Source organism: Dermochelys coriacea, chromosome 23 (genome assembly GCF_009764565.3).
Source record: "Dermochelys coriacea isolate rDerCor1 chromosome 23, rDerCor1.pri.v4, whole genome shotgun sequence".
NCBI lineage: Eukaryota > Metazoa > Chordata > Testudines > Dermochelyidae > Dermochelys > Dermochelys coriacea.
In genome coordinates, this window is record NC_050090.1 from 1,709,611 (window position 1) to 1,735,634 (window position 26,024).

At 68.0% G+C, this 26,024-nt stretch overlaps 2 protein-coding genes across 4 annotated transcripts; both read right to left on the reverse strand.

Annotated features, from left to right (window-relative positions):
* Nucleotides 1-975: 975 nt before the first annotated feature.
* On the reverse strand, nt 976-14,183 carry TGFB1 (transforming growth factor beta 1). The gene is given in 9 exon segments (XM_038381661.2): nt 976-1,271; nt 1,857-2,010; nt 2,305-2,455; nt 2,824-2,901; nt 3,516-3,633; nt 3,949-4,106; nt 13,396-13,744; nt 13,747-14,027; nt 14,030-14,183. Coding segments are annotated over 9 exon segments (1,563 nt in total). The 5' UTR covers nt 14,145-14,183; the 3' UTR covers nt 976-1,112.
* Nucleotides 14,184-17,985: 3,802 nt separating this feature from the next.
* B9D2 (B9 domain containing 2) lies at nt 17,986-21,351 on the reverse strand. Of its 3 annotated transcripts, none has more exons than XM_038381910.2 (4): nt 21,333-21,351; nt 20,244-20,335; nt 19,915-20,040; nt 17,986-19,074 (listed from the first exon to the last, which is right to left on the reverse strand). In XM_038381910.2, exons 2-4 carry the CDS (start codon nt 20,329-20,331, stop codon nt 18,761-18,763), a joined length of 528 nt encoding a protein of 175 aa, XP_038237838.1. In that variant the 5' UTR covers nt 20,332-20,335; nt 21,333-21,351; the 3' UTR covers nt 17,986-18,760. The 3 variants fall into 3 exon arrangements, with proteins under 3 accessions (XP_038237838.1, XP_038237836.1, XP_038237837.1); XM_038381908.2 differs by having other exon boundaries at nt 21,234-21,340; XM_038381909.2 differs by lacking the exon at nt 21,333-21,351 and adding an exon at nt 21,166-21,252.
* Nucleotides 21,352-26,024: the final 4,673 nt, after the last annotated feature.

Sequence of the window (26,024 nt, forward strand, 5' to 3'; positions counted from 1 at the left end):
GATTAACAAACAGGACGCTCCGAGGGGCCCCCCCCGCGTCACCAGCAGCTGCGAGGCAGCCACAGGCCTGGCTGGGACCGGGACCATTTCCTGGGCAAGTCGTAAACATTTCCCCGTCGCATCAGGCTCCCGGCTGGGGGGCGCGGCTCAGCCTGGGTGGACGCTGGGGACGTGAGGGGCGCGGCTGCTCTGGCCACTGGGACGCCCCCCAGGGGCTGCGCATGCAGGACTCCCTCGCCCAGGCCTCCAGATGCAGCCACCTCTGGGGTGGGGCTCAGCAGCCCTGAGCAGAGCCCAGCAATGGGGGGGGCAGAATCCAGCTCTGAGGGGCAGCCGGGGAGGAGATGTCTGGAGGCGGAGTCACACCCAGTGGGCGGAGCTATGCAGTCTGCAATGAGCAGAGCCACCTGGCACGCGCCCCCGCCCGGCCAAGGTGGTGGAGCCCAAGGCAGGCTCCCCTCTTGAGGAAGCGGGGTTTGGGGTCAGGAGGCGGAGCCATGTGGTGGGTGGGAGGAGTCAGAGCAAATGGGCGGAGTCAGCGTACAAACAGGGTCCGCCCCCTGGGGCTGCCAAGCCAATGCCCAATCAATGGTGGGACAGAAAGCAGGACCTGCTAGTGAGGAGGTGGAGCCATGTTGCATGAGGGGGCGGAGCCACACTCTAGCCACGCCCATTCCCACGGTACTCAGTCCACACAGTCCATGTCCGTTGACGTGTCCTCCAATGGCCTTCGACTCAGGCTGCCATGGCGCTCCCTGGCCCCGCCCCTCGGTTTTGCATTAAAGCGATGGCACGACCCGTTAATCCAGCCAGGGGGGGAAATCTCCTCGTTTTTAACTCAATGCTCCCCCCCAAAAGACCCCCCCCGAGGCTTTTCGATCGAACGGACAACAAAAGGAAACCTCATTAAATAATTCTCTTTTTCTTTTTTAAATTAAAAAAATTAAAGATTTTCACCCAAAAACACTGAGGAAATTTACAAAAAAAAAATTATTTATAATAATAATAATAATAGAAACTCCAAGTCCAAAAACCCCTAGTTCCCCCCCTGCATGATCCCCCTGCCCCGTTCTTTGCGGTGGGGGGGGCAATGAGTCCATGTCTCTGGGCGATCAGCTGCACTTGCAGGAGCTGACGATCATGTTGGAGAGCTGCTCCACCTTGGGCTTGCGCCCCACGTAGTAGACGATGGGCAGGGGCACCAGAGCCTGGGGGACACAGCAGGGCGCGGCTGAGGCTCCCGGGTTGTGCTGGTTGTACAACGCCAGGACCTGCGGAGAAACAGCCCCGGTTCTGTATCTGTCCGGGGACAAGCTGGCACCGGGGGTGGGGAGCGGGAGACGGGGCCTGTCCCCCTGAGGGAGGGGGGCCTGGCAGTTGGTGCTGGGCTCATGCCAGCCTGGAGGGGCTGGAGGGTGCCGGGGCGCCTGGATCCTGGGGAGGCCGATCCCACGCTGGGCTGGGGGGACGGGGCAGCAATAGGTTGGGGGCAGCCGGCAGCTTGAGGTGAGCTGGGAGAGGCTGTCTGGCCCCAGAACCTCCACCAGGTCCACACTGGGCCAATCAGCTCCGGACCGGGCTTCCCTGTCTGCCAACCCAGGCACCCTGGCTCCCAACCCCCGCCCTGCTCTAACCACTAGACCCCACTCCCCTCCCAGAGCCAGGGATAGAACCCAGGCGTCCTGGCTCCCAGCCCCCCTGCTCTAATCACTAGCCCCCCCTCCCCTCCCAGAGCCAGGGATAGAACCCAGGCGTCCTGGCTCCCAGCCCCCCTGCTCTAACCACTGGCCCCCATCCCAGAACTGGGGACAGAACCCAGGCATCTGGGCTCCCAGCCCCTCCCCCGGCACCCCCACCTTGCTGTACTGGGTGTCGGAGCTCCAGATGTAGGGGCAGGGGCCCATGCAGAAGTTGGCCATGTAGCCCTTGGGCTCGTGGATCCACTTCCACTGCAGGTCCTTGCGGAAGTCGATGTAGAGGGGCCGCACGCAGCAATTCTTCTCCTCCGTCCTGCTGGGGGCAGAGCCGTCAGGGCACCGCTAACGCTCAGCTAACCCAGGGGAGGCAGCCAGAGCCCGGAGAGAACCCAGGAGTCCTGGCTCCCAGCCCCCCTGCTCTCATCCCTAGACCCCACTGCCCTCCCAGAGCTGGGAGAGAACCCAGGAGTCCTGGCTCCCAGCCCCCCTGCTCTCACCCCTAGACCCCACTCCCTTCCCAGAGCCGCGCTCCTCCCCACAACAATACCCCCCGGCAGCATCCCCTCCCCGAAAGCCCGGGTGGCCCCCCATCCAGGCCGCAGCTCACCCGAAGCAGTAGTCAGTGTCCAGCGCCCGGCGGTGGCGCGAGTTCTGCAGGTGGCTGGCGCGCTCCAGGGGCGTGGACATCACCAACACGTAGGGCAGCTTCTGGGCCGTGGAGGAGACGGTGCCCAGATCCCCCCGCTTCTTGTCAAAGCCTTCAGGGAGCAGACACCCCGTTAGCGGCGTGCATATGGGGGTTCCCCAAGCTCTGCCCCAGGGTGAGGGCAAACTGGCTGGGGGAGGAGGGCTGGGGCACACACCTGGGGGGACTGGAGAACGGACCTGTCGGCCCAGCCAGGGAGCCTGGCAGCTGGCAGGCGAGTCCTGGCCTGAGACTGGAACACGCCAGCCCAGGGCCTCAGGCTGATACCCAGGGACCAAGAGCAGCAGGGGCAGGGGAGGGGGTGTCTCCCTGTGCAGGAGGAAACTGAGGCACACAGGAAATTGCCTGGCTACCACCCCCTGCTTTATCCACTAGATCCCACTCCCCTCCCAGAGCCGGGACAGAACCCAGGCGTCCTACCGTCTATGATCACTTTCAGTTCCTCACAGGTGTCCTCGCAGGAGCAGTGAACGCTGAGTTTAAAGATCTCCAGCGGCTCTGAAACAGGCGAATGGAGTGAGATTCCCGGCAGCACAACCAGTCCTCAATGCTTCGCCGTGCACAAACCAGGAAATCCCCACCCCCTCCCAAGGCAGGGGAGAGAACCCAGGAGTCCTGGCTCCCAGACCCCCCTGCTCTAACCACTAGACCCCCACTCCCCTCCCAGAGCTGGGATAGAACCCAGGAGTCCTGGCTCCCAGCCCCCCCTGCTCTAACCACTAGACCCCTACTCCCCTCCCAGAGCTGGGATAGAACCCAGGAGTCCTGGCTCCCCCTGCTTTAACCACTAGACCCCCACTCCCCTCCCAGAGCTGGGATAGAACCCAGGAGTCCTAGCTCCCTGACTCCCCAGCTCTAACCCACCAGACCCCCTGCGCTGTGGCTGTTCTCTGCCCCCAGAGCCCACAGGAGGCACAGCACAAGTTAGAGCAGCCTGGCGGCAGCTCTAAGTGACACTGGGACACAGCAGGGGCAGGGTAACCCCCCAGTGCAGGGAGGGGGGGCCTCGAGGGGATGGGGAAGGACAGGACACTGTGCCGGATGCACGCTGCAGGGGCCCTGGGGGGAAGCAGCAGGAGACATGGTTTGCCCCAGATCGGGGGCCCCCGCACCTTGGCCACTCAGCCACTGGCGGACCACCTCGGTGACGTCAAAGGCCAGCCACTCCTCCTCGGGCGCCCGCCCCACGGCGCGACTGTCCAGGTAGCGCCAGGACCCGTTCCCGTAGTGCTGGGGGGAGATGGGTGTGAGCCAGCGCACCAAGGGAGAGACGCCCTCCCTGGCCAGAGTCTGCCCCATGGAGCCCCGCCTACCCCCAGCCTGCCCCACAGGCCCCGCCCACCTATTCTCCACCCTCCACCCACTTCACCTTCTGTAGCCCCGCCCCCTCTGGTTTAACCCCACCCCCATCCACACTGCCCCACCTCATTCTATTAACCCCGCCCTCTCTGGTCTAGCCCCGCCCATATCATGTAGTCCCGCCCCCTCTGGTCTAGCCCCGCCAACAACCCACACTGCCTCCCCCGCCCCGGGGGCCCCGCGCACCTGGTACAGCTCCACCCGCTGCTCCGTGCCCGGCTTCTGCAGCATGCGCAGCTCAGCCCGGTGCAGCAGGGCCTCGCTGCTGATCTGCGCCCGCACCTGCGAGGCGTTGAACAGGAAGAAGGTGCTGTGGCTGGTCTTCTCCCAGGGCGCGTAGCTGGCTGCGGGGAGACAGGGCGTGAGCACGCAGCGCAGTGCCCCTCACCCCCGACCCGCAGCCCCGCGCCCCTCCCGACGCTGCCGGTGCCCCTGACCCCCAACCCGCAGCCCCGGGCCCCTCCCGACGCTGCCGGTGCCCTGACCCCCGACCCGCGCCCCTACCGACGCTGCCGGTGCCCCTGACCCCCGACCCGCAGCCCCGGGCCCCTCCCGACACTGCCGGTGCCCCTCACCCCCAACCCGCAGCCCCGGGCCCCTCCCGACGCTGCCGGTGCCCTGACCCACGACCCGCGCCCCTCCCGACACTGCCGGTGCCCCTGACCCCCGACCCGCAGCCCCGGGCCCCTCCCGGCGCTGCCGGTGCCCCTCACCCCCGACCCGCAGCCCCGCACCCCTCCCGACGCTGCCGGTGCCCCTGACCCCCGACCCGCAGCCCCGGGCCCCTCCCGACGCTGCCGGTGCCCCTCACCCCCGACCCGCAGCCCCGCGCCCCTCCCGACGCTGCCGGTGCCCCTCACCCCCGACCCGCAGCCCCGCGCCCCTCCCGACGCTGCCGGTGCCCCTCACCCCCGACCCGCAGCCCCGCGCCCCTCCCGACGCTGCCGGTGCCCCGACCCCCGACCCGCAGCCCCGCGCCCCTCCCGACGCTGCCGGTGCCCCGACCCCCGACCCGCAGCCCCGGGCCCCTCCCGACGCTGCCGGTGCCCCTGACCCCCGACCCGCAGCCCCGGGCCCCTCCCGACGCTGCCGGTGCCCCTCACCCCCGACCCGCAGCCCCGCGCCCCTCCCGACGCTGCCGGTGCCCCTGACCCCCGACCCGCAGCCCCGGGCCCCTCCCGGCGCTGCCGGTGCCCCTCACCCCCGACCCGCAGCCCCGCGCCCCTCCCGACGCTGCCGGTGCCCCTGACCCCCGACCCGCAGCCCCGGGCCCCTCCCGACGCTGCCGGTGCCCCTGACCCCCGACCCGCAGCCCCGGGCCCCTCCCGACGCTGCCGGTGCCCCTCACCCCCGACCCGCAGCCCCGCGCCCCTCCCGACGCTGCCGGTGCCCCGACCCCCGACCCGCAGCCCCGGGCCCCTCCCGACGCTGCCGGTGCCCCTGACCCCCGACCCGCAGCCCCGGGCCCCTCCCGACGCTGCCGGTGTCCCTGACCCCCGACCCGCAGCCCCGGGCCCCTCCCGGCGCTGCCGGTGCCCCTCACCCCCGACCCGCAGCCCCGCGCCCCTCCCAACGCTGCCGGTGCCCCGACCCCCGACCCGCAGCCCCGCGCCCCTCCCGACGCTGCCGGTGCCCCGACCCCCGACCCGCAGCCCCGGGCCCCTCCCGACGCTGCCGGTGCCCCTGACCCCCGACCCGCAGCCCCGCGCCCCTCCCGACGCTGCCGGTGCCCCTGACCCCCGACCCGCAGCCCCGGGCCCCTCCCGGCGCTGCCGGTGCCCCTCACCCCCGACCCGCAGCCCCGCGCCCCTCCCGACGCTGCCGGTGCCCCTGACCCCCGACCCGCAGCCCCGGGCCCCTCCCGACGCTGCCGGTGCCCTGACCCCCGACCCGCGCCCCTCCCGACGCTGCCGGTGCCCCTGACCCCCGACCCGCAGCCCCGGGCCCCTCCCGACACTGCCGGTGCCCCTCACCCCCGACCCGCAGCCCCGGGCCCCTCCCGACGCTGCCGGTGCCCTGACCCACGACCCGCGCCCCTCCCGACGCTGCCGGTGCCCCTGACCCCCGACCCGCAGCCCCGCGCCCCTCCCGACACTGCCGGTGCCCCTGACCCCCGACCCGCAGCCCCGGGCCCCTCCCGGCGCTGCCGGTGCCCCTCACCCCCGACCCGCAGCCCCGCACCCCTCCCGACGCTGCCGGTGCCCCTGACCCCCGACCCGCAGCCCCGGGCCCCTCCCGACGCTGCCGGTGCCCCTGACCCCCGACCCGCAGCCCCGGGCCCCTCCCGACGCTGCCGGTGCCCCTGACCCCCGACCCGCAGCCCCGCGCCCCTCCCGACGCTGCCGGTGCCCCGACCTCCGACCCGCAGCCCCGCGCCCCTCCCGACGCTGCCGGTGCCCCTCACCCCCGACCCGCAGCCCCGCGCCCCTCCCGACGCTGCCGGTGCCCCTGACCCCCGACCCGCAGCCCCGGGCCCCTCCCGGCGCTGCCGGTGCCCCTGACCCCCGACCCGCAGCCCCGCGCCCCTCCCGACGCTGCCGGTGCCCCTGACCCCCGACCCGCAGCCCCGCGCCCCTCCCGACGCTGCCGGTGCCCCTGACCCCCGACCCGCAGCCCCGCGCCCCTCCCGACGCTGCCGGTGCCCCTGACCCCCGACCCGCAGCCCCGGGCCCCTCCCGACGCTGCCGGTGCCCTGACCCCCGACCCGCGCCCCTCCCGACGCTGCCGGTGCCCCTGACCCCCGACCCGCAGCCCCGGGCCCCTCCCGACGCTGCCGGTGCCCCTGACCCCCGACCCGCAGCCCCGGGCCCCTCCCGGCGCTGCCGGTGCCCCTCACCCCCCGACCCGCAGCCCCGCGCCCCTCCCGACGCTGCCGGTGCCCCTGACCCCCGACCCGCAGCCCCGCGCCCCTCCCGACGCTGCCGGTGCCCCTGACCCCCGACCCGCAGCCCCGGGCCCCTCCCGGCGCTGCCGGTGCCCCTCACCCCCGACCCGCAGCCCCGCACCCCTCCCGACGCTGCCGGTGCCCCTGACCCCCGACCCGCAGCCCCGCACCCCTCCCGACGCTGCCGGTGCCCCTCACCCCCGACCCGCAGCCCCGCGCCCCTCCCGACGCTGCCGGTGCCCCTGACCCCCGACCCGCAGCCCCGGGCCCCTCCCGACGCTACCGGTGCCCCTCACCCCCTACCCGCAGCTCCGCACCCCTCCCGACGCTGCCGGTGCCCCAACCCCCGACCCGCAGCCCCGCACCCCTCCCGACGCTGCCGGTGCCCCTCACCCCCGACCCGCAGCCCCGCGCCCCTCCCGACGCTGCCGGTGCCCCTGACCCCCGACCCGCAGCCCCGGGCCCCTCCCGGCGCTGCCGGTGCCCCTCACCCCCGACCCGCAGCCCCGCGCCCCTCCCGACGCTGCTGGTGCCCCTGACCCCCGACCCGCATCCCCGGGCCCCTCCCGACGCTGCCGGTGCCCTGACCCCCGACCCGCGCCCCTCCCGACGCTGCCGGTGCCCCTGACCCCCGACCCGCAGCCCCGGGCCCCTCCCGACGCTGCCGGTGCCCCTGACCCCCGACCCGCAGCCCCGGGCCCCTCCCAACGCTGCCGGTGCCCCTCACCCCCGACCCGCAGCCCCACACCCCTCCCAACGCTGCCGGTGCCCCGACCCCCGACCCGCAGCCCCGCGCCCCTCCCGACGCTGCCGGTGCCCCTGACCCCCGACCCGCAGCCCCGGGCCCCTCCCGGCGCTGCCGGTGCCCCTCACCCCCGACCCGCAGCCCCGGGCCCCTCCCGGCGCTGCCGGTGCCCCTCACCCCCGACCCGCAGCCCCGCACCCCTCCCGACGCTGCCGGTGCCCCTCACCCCCGACCCGCAGCCCCGGGCCCCTCCCGACGCTGCCGGTGCCCTGACCCCCGACCCGCGCCCCTCCCAACGCTGCCGGTGCCCCGACCCGCAGCCCCGCGCCCCTCCCGACGCTGCCGGTGCCCCTGACCCCCGACCCGCAGCCCCGGGCCCCTCCCGACGCTGCCGGTGCCCTGACCCCCGACCCGCGCCCCTCCCAACGCTGCCGGTGCCCCGACCCGCAGCCCCGCGCCCCTCCCGACGCTGCCGGTGCCCCTGACCCCCGACCCGCAGCCCCGCGCCCCTCCCGACGCTGCCGGTGCCCCTCCCCCCCGACCCGCAGCCCCGGGCCCCTCCCGACGCTGCCGGTGCCCTGACCCCCGACCCGCGCCCCTCCCAACGCTGCCGGTGCCCCTCACCCCCGACCCGCAGCCCCGCACCCCTCCCGACGCTGCCGGTGCCCCTGACCCCAGGACCCGTTCCCGTAGTGCTGGGGGGAGATGGGTGTGAGCCAGCGCACCAAGGAAGAGACGCCCTCCCTGGCCACAGTCTGCCCCATGGAGCCCCGCCTACCCCCAGCCTGCCCCACAGGCCCCACGAGGGGCTGGAGCCACCTGACCAATCCGATTTGAGTCCCATGGACGAGGTGGGGTTAACTGCCCATTCTGGCCATGCCCCCCATTCTGCCCCAGCCACCTGCTCGTGGGAAGTGTTAACTCTGGAGCGGAGCGGTGAGGCGAACTGCCCACATGGGACTCAGCACCTGATGCCTCGTTACCATAGAGCACTAATCACCCCAGCATTACGTGGCACGACTCCCCCCCCCGTGCTCAACAACGGCCCGCGGCTGATCGGACACGCCGGGTGCCCCGGAACTGCTGGCTGGCAACTCTCAGGTGGTTTCTTGTTTTCCGCTTTTTGGCCCGGATGGCGAGTTTTCAGCCAATCAATGAAATCAAAATACAGCTGGGAGGGGAACCCCTCCCCCCAGCGAGAAACGGGGCCACGGGACATCAGGGCGAACACACCTCCCCCCCGGGTCAGGGCCTTGAATGTAACATGGGGGGGCTATTTTAAGCACCTGGCCATGATCCCCCCCCAGCCATGTGCTCTGCTCCGTGCCCCCGCATATGCACCAGCCACATTCCCCTCACCTCTTGGCCTCATGCCCCCCCCCATACACAGCCCCCCGCCATGTCCACTCCAGGCCTCACTCTGCCCGGCCTCCCTATGCCCCCGGCACGTCCTCCCCTCCCCGGCCCTTTACCTCTCCCTATGTCCCCCCCCCCCGCCGCAGCCTGCCACGCTCTGCCCCCGCAGACACTCCCGAGATTTGTGCCATGTTTCCTGCCCCCCCACACAACATCTTCCCCCCCCGCCAGTGGCCCAGCCGCTATTTTTACAGCAGGAAGAGGCTATTTTAAGCCATTTTCCCTTTGGATCAAAGGGGCTTTTGACTCCGTCCATTCCCCACCCCCAGGTCTGGCCAGGCCGATTCCGGCGACACCTCTGAGGCACTCGATGGGGGGAGATACCCGTGCACTGAGGGGGGCTATAGGGGATTAATGGGATTGGGGGGTTGATGGAGCGGGAAAGAGGAAAGCAAAGAGAAAAGGACGTGATGGAGAAAATGAAAGGAAAGAAAGAATGAAAAGTCAGAGCAAATGAAGAGGAATGAAAAAGAAGGAACCGACGGGGGGAAGGAGGAACCGATGGAGGAACCGATGGGGGGAAGGAGGAATCGACGGGGGAACCGACGGGGGGACGAGGAACCGACGGGGGGAAGGAGGAACCGACGGGGGGAAGGAGGAACCGACGGAGGAACCGACGGGGGGACGAGGAACCGACGGGGGGAAGGAGGAACCAATGGAGGAACCGACGGGGGGAAGGAGGAACCGACGGAGGAACCGACGGGGGGAAGGAGGAACCGACGGGGGGAAGGAGGAACCGACGGAGGAACCGACGGGGGGACGAGGAACCGACGGGGGGAAGGAGGAACCGAAGGGGGAAAGAGGAACCGACGGGGGGAAGGAGGAAATGGAAAGGACGAATGCAAAGCCCGAAGGAAGGAAGGAAGGAAGGAAGGGAGGGAGGGAGGGATGCGGAGCAGGAAGGGCGACGAGTGGAGGAGGAGGAACTGACCGACACTCGCAGCCGGGGCCAAGGCCTGACCAGACAGTGGGGATGAGCAGGCCGGGGGGGGGGGGGAGACGCAAGGGAAGGAGAAGGAAGGAAGATGGGCAGGAAGGAGCGAGGAGCCAGGGAATGAGGAAGCTGCAGGGGGGCTGGGGGGGTGTTAGTCCTGGAGCCATTTGACATGTTCCCCCCCAGCTAGGGTGGGGTGGGGCTGGCACAGAGGGGCTGGCAAGGCGGACGGGGGCCATGGCTGGGGGATGGCGGCACTGGGCTGGGACCCAGGAGAGCTGCATTTAATCCCCAGCTCTGCCCCGAGTGTCCATGGGTGAGTCCCTGGGCCCAGCTCCCACCTAGGGCTCAAACTCCTGCCTGTTCCTGAGCTCACTGGCACCTGACACCGCTCTAACCATTGGACTCCCCTCCCCTGCTAGAGCTGGGGAGAGAACCCAGGAGTCCTGGCTCCCAGCCCCTCCTGCTCTAACCACTGGACCCCCCTCCCTTCCCCTCCCAGAGCCGGGGAGAGAACCCAGGAGTCCTGGCTCCCAGCCCCCATTGCTCTAACAACTGGACCCCCCTCCCCTGCCAGAGCTGGGGAGAGAACCCAGGAGTTACAGCTGGGAGGCTGGGAGCCAGGATGCCTGGGTTCTTTCCCCGGCTCTGCCGCTGAGTGGCTGGCTAGGTGAGCGCCTTCCCCGCTCTGACCCTCACTTTCCCAACATGTGCTGGAGGGGCAGGGGGACGGGCCACACTCAGCACCAGACAGACCCAACAGGGCCTGGCTGGAAGGTGTTTAATCCCTGTCCTGTGCGGGGCGGATTTGAGGTCGGACCCCTGCCTTTGCCACGAGCCCCAGGGCCCACTGAGAACAGCTTGCCTGTGCCCCATGTGATCCCCATCGACTTCAGGGTAAGTATTTGAGCCCCAGTTTCACAGGCACTGGTGGGAAACTGAGGCACAGACCAGGTGAAGTGACCTGCCCAAGATCCCCCAGCAAATCAGTGGCAGAGCCAGGGATAGGACCCAGGAGTCCTGGCTTCCAAGTCCCCTGCTTTAACCCCTAGACCCCACTCCCCTATCAGGGATCCTCATCCTAAGGAATCCTCTGCCTTCCCAGGACTCGGTGCGGAGGCAGAACCCAGGAGTCCGGGCCCCCGGACCCGCTGCCTCGCCCGGAGATACTGACGTTGCTGTTATTGGCAGTTTCAGCGCTGGATGCACCGACCCCTTCTCTGCCCCTCACCCCCCGCGGCTCTTCTGGCCAATCTGCAGTGCACACAGGCTAGGCCGACCCCTCCTCTGCCCCGGTTCACCCCCCAATGGGCCCCCCGGTCACTGTGGAGTGTGCACGGGCCAGGCTGACCCCTCCTCTGACTCCTCCCCCCCCCGATGCGACTGGGCCTTGATCTCAGTCAGGGTCCGTGCAGCCCCTGACGCGACGGGGCCCTCATCTCGGTCGGTGTCTGTGCAGCGCCTGGCACGGCGGGGCCCTGGTTGGGGTTGAGGCTTCTGGGCGCTCATCTCACATATCAACAATATCCCTAGGCCCTTCGTTGGAAGCACATACGCTGGCATCTGGCTCCGACTTGGCAAATGCATCCCTGTTATTGAAAGCCAAAAAGCGCCCGCCTGCCAGGGCTGGAGGGTGGAGCCGGGGGGGATCCCCTTTGTGTCTGTGGAAAGCCGCCCCTCCCATGGCTGAGCCCCCCCCCCGCCCCACCGGGGCCCGTGCAGCCAGCAGTCGACTGGGGCAGGCCCAGGCTGTAATGACAGGCGGGAAGTTCCGCACTGAGCCACGGCCCCAGGGCTGGGCGGGGACATTTCACCACCGCGACACGGGGAGATAAGACGCTCCGGGCCATGACAAGCTCCAGCAAAGGAACCAGACGCCTTCCCCTGAGCAAGCCTCTCCCGGGGCCAGAAATGGGATTTGGGGCAGGGCAGCAGCTGGGAACTTCTGATTCGGAGGCATCCGAGTGACTGGGCCGCGTGACTTGGGCAATAAAAGAATTCGGGACGTTGCAATAGTCCGAGCGGGGGCCCGTCTACCCTGGTATCCCGTCTGCTGCGGATGCTTCAGAGGAAGGCGCAAGGGACTTCCCCGACCACGGGATAACCTGCCCACCAGGGACCGGGCGTTACTGGTTGGTTCAGGCCCTGGAGCGTGGGGGCCTCTCGCCCAGCCCAGATTCTCCACTCTGTTTTAACCCTTGCTGTTCCGTCTCTGGATGGTCTCATTCTCTACAGCAAAGCCCAGCTGGGCGCAGCTCCCAGCCCCGAAGAGACCTAGTGGCAGTGAGTTCCACCAGCTAATCCTGCTTTGGGGGAGGGAACTTGGACAGGAGATGCCCACGGGGTCTCAGCTCCCCCACTCTGCAGGGGGAGGCGTTGAGGTCGCTTTAACCCTTTGCATTCTGCATTGTGGGAACCCGCTCAGCCCCAGTTACAGCAGCCTCAGGGCTGCTGTAATTCACGCTCTGCACATGGGCCCTGGAGGGCAGGGAATAGCTACTTCACAGTTGCTCCGGCCATACCCTGATCCACCCCCTATGCTGGGGCTGGGAGCAGACACCACACCATCTTGGGAGGCCCCTGTGTGGCGGGGACTCTCAGGGGCTGATCCCACCCCAGAGGAACCCGAGTGTGATTGAGAACCAGGCCCCAGATCTCAGCTGGGGTCTGGGCAGCGCCTGGCACGACAGGGCCCTGATCTTGGTCAGGGGCTCTAAGCGCTCCCATCACACACATCATAAAGAGTAATCCTATGAAGCTGAAAAAATGGAAAAATTCACAACAGATTAAAAGGACATTGTTTATCCACCCCACGGCATTAGCCTGTGGAACTCACTGTCACTGGATCCCAGTGAGGCCAAGGGCTCAGCAAGATCCAGACAAGGATGGCACATTTACGTGAAGAACGAGCAGATCCAGATGGGGAGTGCTGAGGGTCAAGCTGTACCCAGCACAGCTATGGACACTCATGCTTCAGGGCATCGGCTGACCTCTAACCAGCAGGGTCAGGAAGGGACTTTCCCTGGGGAAAGGTTACCCATCGGTATCTAGTAAAGGCAGGATACCGGGGTAGATGGGCCCTTGCTCTGACCCAGACTGGCACTTCCCCGTGCTGCTAACTCTGCCTGGTAAGGACTCAGTGGCTACATCCAGCGTGTGCTGGGTACAGATCTCAGGGCCTTCAGCGGATGCTTCGCCTGCCCTGGGAGCGTTTGTGGTTCTCCCACCATGCAGAGAGAGAACCTAAAACCCAGACACCTCAGTCCACCCCCCTGTGAGCCCCTTCAGCACCGATGGACTTACACCAGGTGTCACCTTGACCCCGTGAAGTTAAGGGACTTGCCTCAAGGCTATGCAGGCTATCAGTGGCAGAACCAGAAATAGGACCCAGGAGTCCTGGCTTCCAGCTCTCCCTGTCCCCTAGACCTCATTCCCCTCCCACAGCTGGAGTCCTGGCTCCCAGACCTAAGCCTCCGCTACCCCAGACCACACAGCCCCCCCCCACACACACACACACTAGACCCCCATCCCACTCCCCTTCCAGAGCTGGGGACAGAACCCAGGAGTCCTGGCTCCCACTCCGGCCTGCTTTAACCACTAGCCCCCCCTGCCCCAGACCACACAGCGCCTGCCCCCCCCGCCCCGGTCTCTCACCGTCTTTTACGGGCAGCATGGAGAACTTGTGCACCTCCTTAGCATAGTACTCGTCCTGGGGGCTCTCGCGCAGCTTCGCCGCCTCCTGCTGGCGGGCCATGTCCTGCACCATGTCGCGGGTGCTGTTGTAGAGCGACATCACCTCCTCGGGCAGGCGGAGCAGGGCGGCGTCCCCCCCCTCCACCTGGGGCGGGCTGTCCAGCCGCAGCTTGCTGAGGATCTGCCCGCGGATGGCCTCGATCCGCTTCCTCTTCACCAGCTCCATGTTGATGGTCTTGCAGGTGGACAGGGCCTGGCTCGCCCAGAGCCGCACCAGGGCCAGCAGGAAGAGGAAGAGCGGCCCCATGGCCTGCCCCATGGCGGGGGGGCCCTGCGGCGACAAGCAGCTTCCGGCCCGAGGCTGGGAAGTCGGCCTAGCGCCTGCCCCCGGGGATCCCGGTCTGCACCAGCCGGAGGGAACCCCAGCGACGTCGCCGGCCGCCGGCCAGGTCCATGGGCCACGCGACGGCCCACTCCTCGGGCGAGACGGAGCCGCTCCGGGCTCAGCCTGGCATCCGGCCCAGAGGGCGCATAGAAACGTAGGGCTGGCCGGGGGCCAGGCCAGCCGGACGGATTCCACCCGCTCCCGCTTGGCTCCTCAGCGCTCGCTGGGACCTGCTAGCTCCTGCGAGCTGGGGCTGGAGGCTTTTAAAGGCTTTTGCCTCTACCCAGCCCCAGCTCCACCCAGGAAATGAGAACAGGATACCCATAGCCCGGCTCCGTGTTTCACTCCCACTCCTGGCGGGGTATGGCCAGTTCGATGGAGCTCCCCTCGCCGTCCCCTCCTCCTCCCACCCCCTTTCTGTTCCTTGCCCTCCGCCCACCGCTTCCACACTCCCCCCTTCCACCTCCTTTGGCTCCCCCCCCCACTTCTCTCCCTCCTCTCTTCCCTCCGTCTCTCCTTCCTTCCTTCTTTCGGCCCGTCAACTTCCCCTTCTTGGCTGGCTTCTACATTCCAGCACTTCCCCTTTTCTTCTTCCCCAGCTGTCTCCTTCTCCATCCCTTCTTCACTCTCCTCCCCCCTTGCTGTCTCTTCCACCTCCGCCCCCTGCTCTGGGGGCCTGTCGTCTCCCGAGGGGAGCTGAGCCGGCCCCTCCCCTCGGGGTCAGATCAGTTCCCAGCCCCTTTGCTTGGGCAGCGACTGCCCGGGGAGAGTGCGAGCGCCCCCGCCCCGTGTCACTGACTCTCCTGACTTTGTCACAGGTCTCAGGATCATTATCCTTTTCCTTAAAGCCCCAGCTCCCGGAGTCAAGGGGCAATGTGAGGATTTCAGCCTTTGTTTTTAAAGGAAAAGTACGTTTCTAGCCCTCGTGGCTGTGGAGAAAGCTGTAAAATGTGGCCCCAGGGCATCCTCGAAATGCAGACGACAAACAAAAAGACCCCCTCGGGGAGTATTACAGAATCTCATGATTTTGGCGAGCCTGACTCATGATCTTTGAATGTTTGGGGCTGGCAATGCTGGATGCGGGCAGCACAGCCGAGGGGGGATTGGGGCAAACAGAATTTACCCCCGTCTCCTCTGGGGCCTGTGGCATTCACCCAGCTCCCTGCCCCAAGCCGGCCCCCCTGGTGCTGCCTTTTTGCCCCCCACTCAAACCAGCTGTTGTCTCTTCAGAGCTGCTCAGCCTACACCCAGGTCCTGCCCCCCACGGCGCTGCCCAGCCAGGAACACCAGAAAACTGAGTTCACCCACTTCTTTTTTACCACCGCCCCACTGCAGAAAGGTGGGGGGGCATCGGGAACTGGGAGCAGACAGGGCCTCAGGGGGCAACAGTTGGAACGTAGACCCCAACCTGGGCCCATCAGCCCCGATTCCTGGGGACCGATTCTGGCTAGGGGCTCTGCGACAGGACAGAGGGGCGGACCCCAGCACCCAGGCTCGGTGCTGGTATCGTGTGCTGGCCAGACACGAGCTGCGGAAGGCCCAAAGCCAGATGGGGAAAAGGGGAGGAATTTAAATCCACCTGCTCCAAACTTCCAGCCCCCTCCCCGAACGAAAGGAGAATCCTCAATAGCTGTGGCCACTATAGAGCACATGCCATACAGCCAGGAGCAAAGACCTCATCAGTTTCCCTCGGGGCAGGGGGAGCAGCCTAGCGATTCTCCGCTGGGGTGGGGAAGTTACTTTCCATTCAGGCCCAGACGTGTTTGTGCCATGTAGCCCCAGCTCTGCTGCCCTCAGCAGGATGGAATCGGTATTGCATGGCTGGGTGTCAGATGCCCTGTACTGTGGGTAGTGATGAGGATTTTCTGCTAGCTCAGGGAGCAAGCATCCCTCTGCCTTTCAATCCCAAACCCCGAGACATTATCAAACTCATCCTCACAAGCCTCCACTAGCCCATCACAAAGCAAGAGCCAAATGGGGAAACTGAGGCTTGCAGCAGAGCAGAGACTTCCCTAAGGTCACAGAGTGAACCAGTGGCAGAACTGGGAATGGAACCCAGGAGTCTGGACTTCCAGCTCCAATCCTCCCCGGCTCTAACCACTAGACCCCGCACCCCTCCCAGAGGCTAGGAGAGAACCCAGGAGTCCTGGCTCCCAGCCCCCCACCCCAACCACTAGACTCCACTCCCCTCCCCGAGCTGGAGAGAGAACCCAGGAGTCCTGGCCCCCATCTGTGTACATTGACCTACCAAAATCATGGAGCAATGGGCCTGGCCCCCTGGGGCACAGCCCTCTCCAGCAGCATTTTCCAGCCCACGAGGGCTCCCCCCCAACCCCCACATTCCTGGGCTGGGGGGCTCCAGGTCACCCCAATGCTCCCTCGGTGTCTGGCAAGCAACTCCCAGCAGGCAAACGGGGACACCCCACAACTGCTGCTCGGGCGCCCTCTGCTGGCGAGCGCCTGAATTGCAGCTTCTCTGAGCTCAGGGGAGCCAGAGCCCCAAGCCCTGGGCCTGCCAATCTGGGACAGCCGGACGGGGGCCCGGGGCCCCCGGTTTTAATCCCGATTTGCAGCACGGCCTCAGACGAGTTCCTGCCCCGCTTGGTGCCTCAGTTTCCCCTCCACCCGTCTCCCAAAAGCGGGAGGAGAGGGCAACCCATGGGATGCGGCTCTCAAAGGGCCTTGGGACTCCAGGGAGAGACGCAGGCAGGATGCGGAATGAATGCGACAGGCCTCAGCTCAGCCCCTCCACCAGCGGTCATTATTCACCCCTTGTTCTAAACAGCCACGTTCCCCACCAGAGACGGAGAGAGAACCCAGGAGTCCTGACTCCCAGCTCCCCCTGATCTTACCGCTAGCCCCCCCTCCTCCCCCAGAGAACCCAGGAGTCCGGCCTCCTGTTCGCTGGGCAGTGGATGAGCTGCGTCCCATCTGGAGGGCGAGCACAGCTCTTCTGAGGGACGCTGCCCCGTTAACGGGATTCGCCGCAGAGCTGGAGGGTTAATGAGTCCTGGCCCAGTGGGGGCCCTTGGCAGCCCAGCCCCCGCATGGGCCCAGTGCCCAGGGCCAGGGTGAAAGCCAGACCCACCTGCCAGGAAGAGCCAGTGCTGGCACAGAGACTTCCGGGACGGCTCCTGCCAGCCCTTCCTGGAATTTCACCCCCAATTAGGCCGGGCGGAGATCAGAGCCGGGGGGGGCCGTGAAGGTCAGCAGGCAGCGGTGCAGCAGCTGGCTGCAGGTGGGCACCGGCCTGGAGCCAAGCTGGCATCAGAAACTGGCTCCAACAGGCCACAAGCTGCACCAGTCAGCCAGGGAGCCCACGGCCAGGGCTAGGAACAGCGGGGCGGGAGTCAGGGCTCCTGGGCTCTAATCTGTACCCCCCCACTCACCCCAGCCCTGGGCTCCCTACCCGAGTTGGTGCCCCTCACTCCTGACCCCCAGCCCCCCCGCTAGAGTAGCCCTGGGCTCCCCCCAACCCCAGCTCTGCCGGTGCCCCTCACTCCCGACCCGCAGCCCCTGCTGGTCCAGCCCGGCCTGGTGCTCTCTCAGCCCCGATGAACTCAGTCTCCGAAGGGAGGACGCCAGGCAGCTGGATGGGGGGCCCTGGCCCGTCCGTCACATTGGAGGGAGCCGGAGGGCGGCGGGGGGTATTAACTGGAGCAGACGTGGGCCCCATCCCGGCCAGGCTCAATCCAGGGACACCCGTGGCTGGCATGGGCCGGGGCGCCCTCTGCTGGGGCCACACTGGAACAGCACCAGCCACTGACCCCCTTGGGGACACGGACGGGGGCAAAGCGTGAGCTAGGGCCCCCCCAACAGGCCGAAAGCCACCTGCGCCCCTGAGCTAGGGGGGAGCAGGAGACACTCATCCCCTCCCTGAGATCTCGGAGTATCATCACCCTCCCGCTGGCTGTTCTTGGCCCACGGAGCGCGCCCACCCTGCTCAGCCCTTGTGGCGATGAGTTCCACAAGCTATGGCATTTCTGGGGGGCGGCAGGCTGGGGCGGGAACAAACCCGGTGCAGGAGTCTGGGGGCAATCGCTGATTATGTTTCTACCCCCCCAATCAACGGGCCCCCCACCGTTCTGCAGCTACATCCCCATAATCCTTTGCTGTAGTGGTCACCATGGCAATAGGTGGGTGGGGGGGAGAAGAAGAGAAACTCTCGGAAAAGCCGTTTGTGCAAAAGAATCTTTATATAAGGGGGAGTTGTTCAATGGGGGGCAGGGGAGAGAGACAGGGGAAGACGGGTGGGGGAGCTCTTTGGGGAGCTGGAGGCAGAGGGGACTCCCTCCCCCCTGCCAGCCCCCAGCGCTCCCCATGGAGCCAGCGATGGATCTAATTCCCACCCAACCCCCGGCGGCTCTGAGCCCTGCACGGACAGCGCTGCCCCATGTTACAGAGGGCAGGGGGCACAGGGGCCAGCCCCAGGTCACCAGGGTCTATGACAGAGCAGGGGAAAGAACCCAGAAGTCCTGCCCCCCCGCCCCCCCATGAAACATAAACGGACTGAAACCAGCCCACCAGAGGGGAAAGAGCTCATGGCCCCTTCCCCACCCCCTGGGCCAGCCCAACTCCCCCCCTCATCCCAGGAAGCAAATGATTCCCCCCCCAGCCCCGTTCTTACAAAAGAGCCCCATCAAGCAGCTGAAATGTCCACACTGTTAAAGTGGGTGGGGGGAAGGCTTTACGGTGACCCCCCTGGATCCAAGGGCTTCCCCAGCACCCCCCCCCGACCCTGCAGCAGGGGCAGGATCCGTGCAGACCCCTCGCACCCCACCCCGCGGCAGGGGGTCCATACAGCACCCAGCTTGCGATGGGGAGCCTGCCCACTCCCTAGAGCCCCGCCCCATGGCAGGGGTCCGTACAGCACCCAGCCCACGGAGGGGGGCCTGCCCGCTCCCTAGAGCCCTGCCCCGCAGCAGGGGGCCTGCCCGCTCCCTAGCACTCCACCCCGTAGCGGGCGAAGTGGCGCAACAGCACACCCAGCTCCAGGTGCACGGTGCCCGCGGCGGTGGTCTGCAGGCGGTACCGGTCAGCCCCCATGTAGATCAGGTCACTGTGCAGCAGCTGGGGCCCCCCGCCCACGAAGAGCTGGGAGAGCCGCTCCTGCCATGAGCCCAGGGGCTGCCAAGTGACGCAGGCCAGCGTGTGCCAGCCCGGGCTGCAGGGCACGTGGCAGACGCCGTAGCCGTAGAGCTCCCTGCGCCCGAAGGGGTCCTGGTGCCAGACCTGCACGTACAGCTTGGGCCAGCCTGACGGCAAGAGAGAGGGGACCTGTCAGTGCCCAGCCCTCTGCAGGCCAGGTGCCCCCTGCCCCCCAATCCTGCCCGGGGGCTGGATGGGAGTGTTTATCCATCCTGGGGACACTTCTGCAGCTGAGGACACAAGGCACTTCCGGAAGCAGGGGGATGTACGGCTGCACCTGCCCCACCCAGGCTCTGCCCCCCACTCCAGACCCATCCCCAGCTCCGGCAGGGCCGAAGGGAGGGGAAGAAAAGCCCCGGGGGAGATGGACTGGACAACAAACGGCCTCTGGTGTCTCGCACAACTGGAGGCAAATCACCTTCACTGAGAGAAACTAACTCACGCCTGGCCAGGGCTGCCACACACACCCCCCGCCCGCCCGAGCCAGGGCTGCCTTCCCGTCCCTGCCCGCGCCCGAGCCAGGGCTGCCACACACACCCCCCGCCCGCCCGAGCCAGGGCTGCCTTCCCGTCCCTGCCCGCGCCCGAGCCAGAGCTGCCACGCACCCCCTGCCCGCCCGAGCCAGGGCTGCCTTCCCGTCCCTGCCTGCGCCCGAGCCAGAGCTGCCACGCACCCCCTGCCCGCCCGAGCCAGGGCTGCCTTCCCGTCCCTGCCCGCGCCCGAGCCAGAGCTGCCACGCACCCCCTGCCCGCCCGAGCCAGGGCTGCCTTCCCGTCCCTGCCCGCGCCCGAGCCAGAGCTGCCTTCCCTGTCTCTCCCCACTCTGAGCCAGGGCTTCCTCCCCCCACCCCCAAAGCTCCCGTCTGGAACCCGCAGCCTTCCCCGGATCTCCTGGGCCGTCAGTCCAGGGGACACCGGGGCTGGAACCCGCCCTTGGGAGGAACTTACCCTGCAGCCCCTTGGTGGCAAAGTGCACGTCGATGGGGTGAGACCAGTAGGCCACATCGTCCAGCTGGGGGTGATCCACCTGCGTCTGCCCCTCCCGCAGGCCGGACAGCAGCTTCCAGGCGCCACCTGGGGAGGGAAGCGCAGTCAGTGAGGGGGGCCGAGGCTTCAGGAAGGGAGCACATGAGAGCTGAGGAGAGAACCCAGGAATCCTGGCTGCCCGCCCCCCTGCTCTAACCCACTAACTCAGGCTCTGGGCCTCTGCAGCCCTTTTGCCCCAGCCCACGAGCGGAGCCCCCCTTGCGCCCTGGGGGCCCAGGGCCCCAGCTGACCTGTGTGGATTCCCCACTTGCAGAAGAGGCTGCTGCGGGGGAAGCCCCTGGCTCCCACGATCTGCCCGATGAGGTGCATTTCGGCCATGATCCTGCAGAAGGGGGAGGACGGGGGGGTTAGAAATAGATCCCAGGAGTCCGGGCTCCCAACCCCCCCGCTCTAACCACCCCCTCGAGCCGGGGAGAACCCAGGAGTCCGGGCTCCCAGCCCCCCCCGAGCCGGGGAGAACCCAGGAGTCCGGGCTCCCAGCCCCCCCCGCTCTAACCACCCCCCCGAGCCGGGGAGAACCCAGGAGTCCGGGCTCCCAGCCCCCCCCGCTCTAACCACCCCCTCGAGCCGGGGAGAACCCAGGAGTCCGGGCTCCCAGCTCCCCCCGAGCCGGGGAGAACCCAGGAGTCCGGGCTCCCAGCCCCCCCCGCTCTAACCACCCCCCCGAGCCGGGGAGAACCCAGGAGTCCGGGCTCCCAGCCCCCCCCGCTCTAACCACCCCCCCGAGCCGGGGAGAACCCAGGAGTCCGGGCTCCCAGCCCCCCCCGCTCTAACCACCCCCCCGAGCCGGGGAGAACCCAGGAGTCCGGGCTCCCAGCCCCCCCCGCTCTAACCACCCCCCCGAGCCGGGAAGATCCCAGGAGTCCGGGCTCCCAGCCCCCCCCGCTCTAACCGCTAGCCCCTACTGCCCCCCTCCCCGAGCCGGGAACGGAACCCAGGAGTCCGGGCTCCCAGCCCCCCCCGCTCTAACCACCCCCCCGAGCCGGGGAGATCCCAGGAGTCCGGGCTCCCAGCCCCCCCCGCTCTAACCACCCCCCCGAGCCGGGGAGAACCCAGGAGTCCGGGCTCCCAGCCCCTGCCCAGCGCGCGGCTCCGTGTTGCTGTGCGCTGCCGCCCGCCCCGCCCCAGAGGTGGCTGCATCGCCAGACACACCCGGCCCGGGGCTGGGGGGGCGCGTGCTCGGGGCGTGCCGGGGGCGCGCACGGGGTGGCGGCGCGTACCCCCGCCTCAGCTCGCCCCGGGGGAGAGGAGCCACCCGGCGCATGCGCACTGCGCGACACCCGCCGTGCCCCGCCCCTCGCTGCCCGGGCGCTACGGACCCGCGGGCGACCCCCCGGTCTCCAGCCGCCGCTCCCGCGCCCCGCCCGCCGCTGCCACGGCAACCGAGGGGGCGGGGCCCCTGCCCAGCGCCGAAGCCGGGTTGGCGGGCGGATGAGGCACGTGACGGCGTTTGGGCGGAAGCCCCGCCCAGGAAGGCGAGAAGGGGCGAGGGTTGCGGCCATCTTGAGCGCGGCAAATGACAGCCATCGTGAGGGCGGCGCCATGTTGGGTGGGTCATGACAGGAAGGGGGCGCCTCCACTGGGCGGGGCAAAGCCCTGCGGCAGCCATCTTGGGAAGGGCAGAGAGATTGACAGCTGGGGGCGGGGCTAGGCATCGTGGGAGAGACAAGGAGACTCTGCCACAGCCAGCCCATAGCTGATGGGCGAGCTAGAGTGGGGGGGAGGGGAAGAGGGGAAGAGGGGAACCCGCCCCCCAGCTTCTCCCCCTCCCCATCGCCCCGGCCCCAAATTCAAAGCACTTCACCCAAGGAAGCTGGACCCTCGACCAATCCCGGCCCCCCCGATGTGCCTCCCTATGTGGGACCAACCAAACCGCCCCCCCCCTTGGCCGCAGCCAGAGGCGAAATCCGACCCTCTACCCCCCACCTGCCTCCCTGCTCTGCAGGGCCTCGGACTCATGCAGCTGGAGGAGAGATCCCGCAGCTCCAGCCACAGCCCACCCGAGGGGGGGGTCACTCACCTGGGGGGCCCCCCTCTGGCTTTGTTAAATCAGCACAAGAACCCGAGAAACAGGGGAGTTGGAGCCTGCAGAGCTCTAGGCCGCAGTGACATCTTGTGGCAGTGAGTTCCACAGGCCCACCATGCCGGAGAGAACCAATTACAGGATAAGACTCCCCCTCGGGGGCAATCCCTCTTGACCTCAGGTGGGTGGCGATTGGCTCGTGCCTCAAAGTGGGCAGGGCTTATACCCACCGCTGATCAGTGAAAATTGATTGGCTTTTGCTCAGACCTCACATTCCTCCTCCAACCAATGAGGTGCATTGCCCAGGCGTGGGCACCCTCCCCTCAGCCAGGTCCATAGGCCCAGGGCCATTTCGTTTGTTGGTGACCAGTAATAACCCTTCCCAGCTCAGGGACTCTCCGGGAACCGTGGGGTTCTGGCCAGCTCCGGCTCCCTGCACGGGTCCCTACAAACAGGGGCTGGAAACGCCTCTTCCAGCAGCCTGGTTTGCGTTTCCATGTCCCGCCTAGCACCTGAAAGTGCTGGGGGGTGAACCGCCTTGAGCGAGAGGGAAACTGAGGCACAGAGAGAGATGGCACCTGCCCAAGTTCACAGTGGACATAAGTGGCAGAACCGGGGAGAGAACCCAGGAGTCCAGATTCCCAGCCCCCCCTGCTCTAACCTCTAGACCCCACTCCCCTCCCATAGCTGGGGAAAGAACCCAGGAGTCCTGCCTCCCAGACCACGTGCTTTAACCACTGCTTCTCCCTGCCGCTCAGCCAGGCACCCCTGGGGTGCTTCGCTCTCCTGGCCCCGCAGGTTGACCCTTCGTGCCAGCATTGCGCGGCTAACGGGCTATTTCCAGCTGCCTGTGGCAAGCCCGCGCCCGCCCCTGTCCCCACAACTCCAAGCCGGGATTATTTCCTGCCTCTCGCAATTAAACTAAAATGCCAGAGTGCAGCTAAGACAACAGAGGCACCTAATGCCCCTGCCCGCCTGCCCCCACCTCCATCTGCTTCCCTGCACAGAGAGCCTGCAAGCTGCCATGGGAGGGGGCTGGGGGCTAGTGGGGGGGGGCAGCCAGCTGAGCCCTGGGCCATTCCTGCTCTGCCTGAATCCCAGTTAGCCCAGTTCCCTTCCTGGTCTGGAATCCTGGCCAGCCCCACCCTAGGGTGATGCCCAAGGCAGGGCGGCCTACAGTGACGGCCAGTTTGAACCCAGCCCAGGGCCTGCATCCTGGCATCAGGGGGTGGCTTGTCCGAGGGCGTGGGGATTGCTGGGGCTCAGAGACCCCCCGGGGCTGGCCGGCTCCAGCACGAGACCCTCAGAGCAGGGAGCACTGGCTGGGCTTTTCTCTGGAGAAAGGCTCAGGGACCAGCAGGGCTTGGGGGGAGCCCAGGGCCGGTCTATCAGGGGCTGCGGGTCGGGAGTGAGGGGCACCGGCAGGGCTGGGGGAGCCCAGGGCCGGGCTAGCAGGGGCTGTGGGTCGGGAGTGAGGGGCACCGGCAGGGCTGGGGGGAGCCCCGGGCCGGGTTAGCAGGGGCTGCAGGTCAGGAGTGAGGGGCACCAGCAGGGCTGGGTAGTGAGAACAGCCCAGGGCTAGAACAAAATCAGTCTATTAATAGCTGCCGCGATGCTGGTTTGGCAGCAGGACTCCTGGGTCCCTGGTGGCTGCTCCCACCTCCGCGTGCGTGAGGAGGAGGCAACTGGGGGGGGAGGCTGTTCACACCCAGATCGGGGCCTTTCGATAACTCAACACCCCATTGGCAGGTGGGAGACGGTTCACGCACTGCTTGGCCCCTTACATTCAGCTAATGGATTCTCCCTCCACTGCTAAAAATGCCCCCCTGCCTAGCACGTTCCCTCCCCAGCTCCCCAGGCACTTCGCAGAGCTGAGGGGGGGGGGTCATCAGCCCTCCTTCCCAGCTGGGGAAACCACGGCACAGAGCAGAGACTGGAACCCTGGGTCCCCTGAGGCCCAGTCTAGGGCCCTGTCCACTAGGCCACGCTGCCAATCTTCCCCTGCCTGCCACCTTCACAGGCTGAAGTCCCCCCAGGGGGGCCTGACAGGGGGTTACAGGACCCCAGGGCGGCCAAGGAGCCACAGAATGGATCAGACCAGCCATCATCACGCTGAGCCCCCTAGACACCATCCATCTGCCTCCCCTCTCCATGCACCCCCTGCAATGGGGGATGGGGGCAGGGCCCAGCTAAGGGGGGGCAGGCTGTGCAGTGGGCAACCTACACCAGACCCCCCCCAGACCCCACCCCCAGCAGCCGTCTCGCTCAGCAGGACTTTGCAGGCCAGATGCTGCCAGCAGCTCGGCTGGGGGCCCCGGGGGCAGAACCTGCAGCTGGGGGGGGGAATTGCTTGTACCACCCCCTCCCCCTCTCCTGCCTGTTTGTGAGCAGCTGGCTGGTGGCTGCCCAGCACTGAGAGGGGCTGGGGGGGGGAGGGTGACAGTTCCAGCAGATGGCAAAGGGAGGGAGGGGAGCTGGAGGGAGGTAAACACAGAATGTGGGGGGGGGGTGCTGAGCTCCATCTCTGGTCCACAGGGCTGGACAGATGCTGTGATTCCCCATGTGACCCCCAGCCTGCCCCCCACCGCCAGGCCTGGGCCCAGCATCCCCAGCAAAGGCCGATAACGCCCCCAAGATGGGGGAGGGAGTCCCCAGGGCAGGGCCCATCCCCTGTAGGGTCTGTGCAGCGCCTGGCACCCGGGGGTGGGGGGGGGCGTCCTGCTACTGCCGAAAACACTGAAGGAAAGTGCAGCTCCCGGCCCGGTGGCGCCTTCAGACCCCTGTGGGAGATGGGCCCTGCCCCACAGAGCCTGGCAACCTCAAGGGCCAAGCAAATATAGACCCATCAAAGCCACCCTTGCAAGCCAGCGGTGCCCCTCACTCCCGACCCGCAGCCCCTGCCAGCCTGGCCCTGGGCTCCCCTCTGCCCCCCAGCTCTGCCGGTGCCCCTCACTCCCGACCCACAGCCCCTGCCAGCCTGGCCATGGGCTCCCCCCTGCCCCCCAGCTCTGCCAGTGCCCCTCACTCCCGACCCGCAACCCCTGCCAGCCTGGCCCTGGGCTCCCCCCTGTCCCCCAGCTTTGCCGGTGCCCCTCACTCCCGACCCGCAACCCCTGCCAGCCTGGCCCTGGGCTCCCCCCTGCCCCCCAGCTCTGCCGGTGCCCCTCACTCCCGACCCGCAACCCCTGCCAGCCTGGCCCTGGGCTCCCCCCTGCCCCCCAGCTCTGCCGGTGCCCCTCACTCCCGACCCGCAACCCCTGCCAGCCTGGCCCTGGGCTCCCCCCTGCCCCCCAGCTCTGCCGGTGCCCCTCACTCCCGACCCGCAACCCCTGCCAGCCTGGCCCTGGGCTCCCCCCTGCCCCCCAGCTCTGCCGGTGCCCCTCACTCCCGACCCGCAACCCCTGCCAGCCTGGCCCTGGGCTCCCCCCTGCCCCCCAGCTCTGCCGGTGCCCCTCACTCCCGACCCGCAGCCCCTGCCAGCCTGGCCCTGGGCTCCCCCCTGCCCCCCAGCTGTGCCAGTGCCCCTCACTCCCGCCCTGCAACCCACCCATCTGCCTGTTCCCGTCCCTCCCCCACCGCCCCCTCACGCCCGGAGCCCATTATGAATGATTCATCAGGCCGCGAAGCGTTATTCTTTAACGAGCCCGGCTGCGGCAGCCCCCAGCACGGCTTTGCTTCTCCAGCCCCCTCAATCTTTCATGGGCCCCTCGGCTCACAGGCCGGCCGGGGCCGCGGAGCCGGGGCCAGCCCTTGTGCAAGGAGCTGGCTGGGTCAGCTGGGGCTGGCGGCCTCCCAGAGGGAAGCCCCTGGCCACAGAGAAGCAATGGGCCCCCCGACCTGTGGAAGGGGGAGCCCGGGGCTGGGGGGGCAGGGGCTGCGGGTGGGGAGTGAGGGGCACCGGCAGAGCTGGGGGGCACGGGGGAGCCCAGGGCCGGGCTGGCAGGATTCCCTGCCCCCTGGCATTTGCTGGGTTCATGGGATGACACCG

What these genes read in the sequence shown, in the direction of transcription:
- B9D2 (XM_038381908.2), bottom strand. Translation starts at nt 21,277, where the DNA reads ATGCGCCGGGTGGCTCCTCTCCCCCGGGGCGAGCTGAGGCGGGG. An exon ending in CGGGGCGAGCTGAGGCGGGG is followed by an intron (nt 20,336 to 21,233) that starts GTACGCGCCGCC and finishes CCCCTTCTGCAG; the next exon opens with GATCATGGCCGAAATGCACC. An exon ending in TGCCACCAAGGGGCTGCAGG is followed by an intron (nt 19,075 to 19,914) that starts GTAAGTTCCTCC and finishes TCTTGCCGTCAG; the next exon opens with GCTGGCCCAAGCTGTACGTG.